The following is a 5611-nucleotide window of genomic DNA, read 5'->3' on the forward strand; positions in this document are numbered from 1 at the left end:
AAAAAAAAAAAAAAGAAAAAATTCAGTGACAGGAGCTCATAATATGAGAATTATGAGAAATAAGGATAGCAGGGTGGGCAGGGAACATATTTGGAGGATTTCATAAGACAGGGTATTTGCACATTATAACCATATATAACAGCAACAGGAATCCACTAAAGGATTTTTTTGGGGAGAACCTAGGGTCTTGCCCCGTTGCCCAGGTTGGAGGGCAGTGGTGTGATCATCATTTACTGCAGCCTTGAATTCCTGGGCTTGAGCAATCCTCCCACCTCAGCTTTGTGAGTAGCAGGGATTACAGGTCCATGCCACTGCACTGTGCCAACTTTTAAATATTTTTAGAGATAGGATCTCGCTATATTGGCCAGGTTGGTCTTGAACTCCTGGCCTCAAGTGATCTTCCCATCTAGCCCTCTCAAAATTCTGGGATTACAAGTGTGACCACCAAGTCTGGCTCACTGAAGGATTTTTTGAGTGGGGAAATGGCCTTGGCTTTTAGTATGATCACTTTGGCTGTTCTTTTGAGAATGAACTGGAAGAGAGTAAGACCACAGATTAGGATAGTGATAAGCAGCTGCAAAAATCCAGGTAACAGTGTGTGGTGGCTCACAATATGGTGGCAGTAGCACAGATAGAGAATAGGAGGATGATTAAAAGAGATATATACGTGGTAGAAAGGATAGAATTTGGTGGTTGATTTGGATTTAGAAAGAGATGAGAGGAGTCAAAAATTACTTTAGAGACAAACATGATGACATGCTTCTGTAGTCCTACCTACTCAGGAGGCTGAGGCAAGCTATCACTTGAGCCCAGGAGTTTGAGGCCAGCCTGGGCAGCACAGTGAGACCCTGTCTCTAAAAAATAAAATTGGCTAGGCGTGGTGGGTCACGCCTGTAATCCCAGCACTTTGGGAGACCAAGGTGGGTGAATCACGATGTCGGGAGATGGAGACCATCCTGGCTAACATGGTGAAACCCTGTCTCTACTAAAAAAAAAAAATACAAAAATTGGCTGAGTGCGATGGCTCACACCTGTAATCCCAGCACTTTGGGAGGCTGGGGTGGGTGGATCACAAGGTCAGGAGATCGAGACCAGCCTGACCAACATGATGAAACCCCGTCTCTACTAAAAATACAAACATTAGCCAGGTGTGGTGGCACACGCCTTTAGTTCCAGGTACTTGGGAGGCTGAGGCAGGAGAATAGCTTGAACCCGAGAGGCAGAGGTTCTCAGTGAGCCGAGATTGCATGCCACTGTACTCCAGCCTGGGCGACAGAGCGAGACTCCATCTCAACAAACAAACAAACAAAAACAGAAACTGGCCATGTATGGTGGCGGGCACTTGCAATCCCAGCTACTCAGGAGGCTGAGGCAGGAGAATCACTTGAATCTGAGAGGTAGAAGGTACAGTGAGCCAAGATCATACCACTGCACTTCCAGCCTGGGCAATAGAGCAAAACTCAGTCTTAAAAAAAAAAAAAAAAAAAGCCTTGTTAGTTTCTGGCTTGCAAAAATGTGTAGAGTGTAGCACCATTTACTGAGACAGGAAATGTAGAAACAGATTTGAGAGGAAACGAGTTTAGTTTAATGTGCCTACAAGACATAGTAGAGGCTGTTGGATATAGAGGATATAGAATTCAGGAAAAAAAGTTTGAATGTGAGAATCATAAAGGGCAGAAATAAAATTCAGATATGAGGAATTTTAACTATAGGTCATATACAAGCAAAAATTGATTGAACCAGCATATATCATTGCTTAAGATGAGCAAGGCTGTAAGAGGGGCAAAGTTTTTTTTTTTTTTTTTAATTTTTGAGAAAGAGTCTCCAGCCTTGATCTCCCAGCCTCAAACAGTCCTTCCTCCTCAGCTTCCTGAGTAGCTGGGACTATAGGTGTGTGCCACCATACCCAGTTAATTTTTTTTTTTAGAAATGAGGTCTCACTATGTTGCCCAGTCTGGACACAAAGACTTTTTGGCAAGTTGCAGCACCTGTCCTCAAGGAAAGTGCAGTGCAGTTAGGGAGATAAATATCTGTTCAATTAACTACAATACAGGGCATAGTATGTAAACATTAGAAGAGAGGTACTCCAACCTGGGCAACAGAGTGAGACCCTGTCTCAAAAAAAAAAAAAGGTCCTAGGTGTCAGACAAATGAATTCAGCATTTATTAAACAACTACGGGATATAAGTCATCTTCCCCTTCCCATGCAGCTCAGTTCAGTTACTCCCTCCACAGATACTTGCTAAGTATTTAAAAGGATAGAGAACTTGAGGTGAAATGGCTGGTTGCACAGAAAGTAGATGTGACTCCTAATTTTCAAGAGCTAACTGTTTGGTGTGGAACTGGTAGTGTGCTTCAAAACAGCTCTCCAGAAAAACAGAATACTCTGATTTGTAGTGTTTGTCAATTTCTGGTCTGTTTACGCCCAGCATCCCTGATTTTAAGCTGTCAACTAAGTATCACTAAACTCAGAGTTGAAAACAGATATGTATGCACAATTGGTTTTCAGGAGCTGGTAGAGCTTGCTGCAGAACACCATAGGATGAATCACACGTACTAAGAAAACCTATACTGGCAAGTGACTATTGAGGCATTTCTAGAAGCATTAGAACCTGTGTTAGCCACTTCTCACACTTCCCATCCTTTTCAGAGGCCCATAATCTTTCGATTGCTCTTAAAATTGCTAGTCAGTATTTTGGCATTCCTTTCATATGGTTGACATCTTTTCAAACCAGATTAAGTTACTGGTGCTTCTTGTTCCTGACAGCAGCCCCAGCTATCTGACTTCATGTGAAAAATGGCTAATGCAGAAGTGAGTGTCCCAGTGGGGGATGTGGTTGTAGTACCCACTGAAGGAAATGAAGGGGAGAACCCTGAAGACACTAAAACTCAAGTGATCTTGCAGTTACAGCCTGTGCAACAAGGGTAAGTGGCCAGAGATTTAGATATTCTGAAATATTTTGGGAAGTTTCAAGGGTGGGGAAAATAAAACTTTATGGTTGCTTAGTACAGTGGAATATTTAACGTCAATCAGAGCTGGCTCAGTTTTCATCTGTATTATGTTCATACTGTATTATGTGCTGTATTTGTCATTTTAATACTTATTACAGCAGTTACTTGTTGCCTTGTATCTGCTTCTCTTCACCTTGAGCTCCTTGAGGGTAAGTTACATGACTCCCTCATCTTATTTTATTATTATTATTTTTGTTCAGACAGAGTCTTACTCTGTCACCCAGGCTGGAATACAGTGGTAGTGATGCAATCATAGCTTACTGCAACCTCTAATTACTGGGTTCAAAAGATCCTCCTGTTTTAGCCTCCAGAATAGCTGGGAATATAGGCACATGCCACTGCGCCTGGCTGATTTTTCTTTCTTTCTTTCTTTCTTTTTTTTTTAAGATGGGGTTTCCCCATGATGGCCAGGCTGGTCTTGAACTCCTTACCTCAGGTGATCCCACCCACCTCGGCCTCCCAAAGTGTTAGGATTACAGGTGTGAGCCACCGCGCCCAGACGATTTTTCTGTTTTTTGTAGAGATAGGGGTCTTGCTTTGTTGCCCAGGTTGACTGATCTTACTTATCTATACTATTTACAGGGCTTCCTTATGTGTTTACCAAAAGACAGTGTAGCTAGAGTCAGAGAACATCAGCTAAGGCAACGACAAAAGTGTTCATGCCATAAATTCTCTGAACCCTTATGGAGGGCAGGGCAAATTATCAAGTTGAGTCTAGCACCTACTACAATACAATGTATTATGAAGGTGTTGGAAAAAGATAAAATTTAAAAAGGAGTCCTTTTTTTTCTTTTTTTTTAAGACAGAGTCCCGCTCTTATTGCCCAGGCTGGAATGCAATGGCGTGATCTTGGCTCACTGCAACCTCTGCCTTCCTGGGTTCAAGCGATTCTCCTACGTCACCCGAGTAACTGGGATTACAGGCGCCCACCACCATGCCTGGCTATTTTTTTTTTTTTTTCGTATTTTTAGTAGATATGGGGTTTCACCATGTATGCCAGGCTGGACTTAAACTTCTGACCTCATGATTGGCCCCACCTCGGCTTCCCAAAGTGCTGCAATTACAGGTGTGAGCCACTGTGCCCGGCCGAGTCCTTCTTTTCGTTTGTTTAGTTTTTGAGACAGAATCCCACTGTATTGCCCAGGTTAGAGTGTAGTGACATTATTCATACATAAGAATGTATTCTGTTTTTTTTTTTTTTTGAGACAGAGTTTCACTGTTGTTACCCAGGCTGGAGTGCAATGGCGCGATCTCGGCTGACCGCAACCTCCGCCTCCTGGGTTCAGGCAATTCTCCTGCCTCAGCCTCCTGAGTAGCTGGGATTACAGGCACACGCCACCATGCCCAGCTGATTTTTTGTATTTTTAGTAGAGACGGGGTTTCACCATGTTGACCAGGATAGTCTCGATCTCTTGACTTCGTGATCCACCCGCCTCGGCCTCCCAAAGTGCTGGGATTACAGGCTTGAGCCCCCGAGCCCGGCTGTATTTTTTTTTTTTTTCTGAGACGGAGTCTTGCTCTATCACCCAGGCTGCAGTGCAGTGGCTCAACTAGCCTTATTGTAACCTCTGCCTCCCAGGTTCAAGTGATTTTCCTGCCTCAGCCTCCAGAATAGCTGGGATTACAGGCGCGTGCTACCACACCAGCTAATTTTTGTATTTTTAGTAGAGACGGAATTTCACCATGTTGGTCAGACTGGTCTTGAACACCTGACCTCGTGGTCCACCCGCCTTAGCCTCCCAAAGTGCTGGGATTACAGGTGTGAGCCACTGTGTCTGGCCAAGGATGTATTATTTTAAGAGATTTTTCACATAATGGTCAGTTTAGGATGAGTTTAACAATCTTATTTGAAGGAGTGTTTCTCATGTTTATCACAATCCTCATTCCCTGAATAGCCATTTATTGGGTGCTTTGCCATGTTCCAGTCAATAAACTACATGGTGGGCATACAAAATTGAATAAATGAGTAAAACATAATCTGTGCTGTTGGGGACCTCTTAGCCTGTGCTCACGGGGAGACAGACAGATAAACAATCATTTATTATCAGTGATAGGTATTATGACAAAACCCAAAGTACATCTGGGTCACAAAGGAGGAAGTAAGTGATTATACTGAAGGGACTGGGAGGGACAGAAAAGCATCCTAGAGGCTACTTATTAAAAGACAGATAGGAGACAGGTTCAGTGGCTCATGCTTGTAATCCCAACATTTTGGGAGGCAGAGGCAGGAGGATCAGCTGAGTCCACGAGTTCAAGACCAGCCTGGGTCACATAGGAATACTGACCCTGTCTCTATAAAAAAAAATACAAAGATTGGCTGGGTGCATGGCTCACGCCTGTAATCGCAGCACTTTGGGAGGCTGAGGTGGGCGGATGACGATGTCAAGATCGAGACCATCCTGGCCAACATGGTGAAACCCCATCTCTACTAAAAACAAAAATTAGCTGGGCGTGGTGGCATCCGCCTGTAGTCCCAGCTACTAGGAAAGCTGAGGCAGGAGAATTACTTGAACCCAGGAAGCGGAGATTGCAGTGAGTTGAGATTGCGCCACTATACTCCAGCCTGGCGCCTGGCAACAGAACAAGACTCTGTCTCAAA

At 43.8% G+C, this 5611-nt stretch overlaps 1 protein-coding gene across 1 annotated transcript in view; it reads left to right on the forward strand.

The window, feature by feature from the left end:
• GMEB1 (glucocorticoid modulatory element binding protein 1) overlaps window positions 1-5611 on the forward strand; it is a 49901-nt gene that overhangs the window by 10553 nt on the left and 33737 nt on the right. Inside the window, exon 2 of the mRNA XM_017534479.2 lies at window positions 2768-2925. Coding sequence (XP_017389968.1) covers window positions 2798-2925 — 128 coding nt within the window. The 5' untranslated portion in view covers window positions 2768-2797. The remainder of the gene's footprint in view (window positions 1-2767; window positions 2926-5611) is intronic.

This window comes from Cebus imitator, unplaced genomic scaffold (assembly GCF_001604975.1).
Source record: "Cebus imitator isolate Cc_AM_T3 unplaced genomic scaffold, Cebus_imitator-1.0 Scaffold87, whole genome shotgun sequence".
Classification (NCBI taxonomy): Eukaryota; Metazoa; Chordata; class Mammalia; order Primates; family Cebidae; genus Cebus; species Cebus imitator.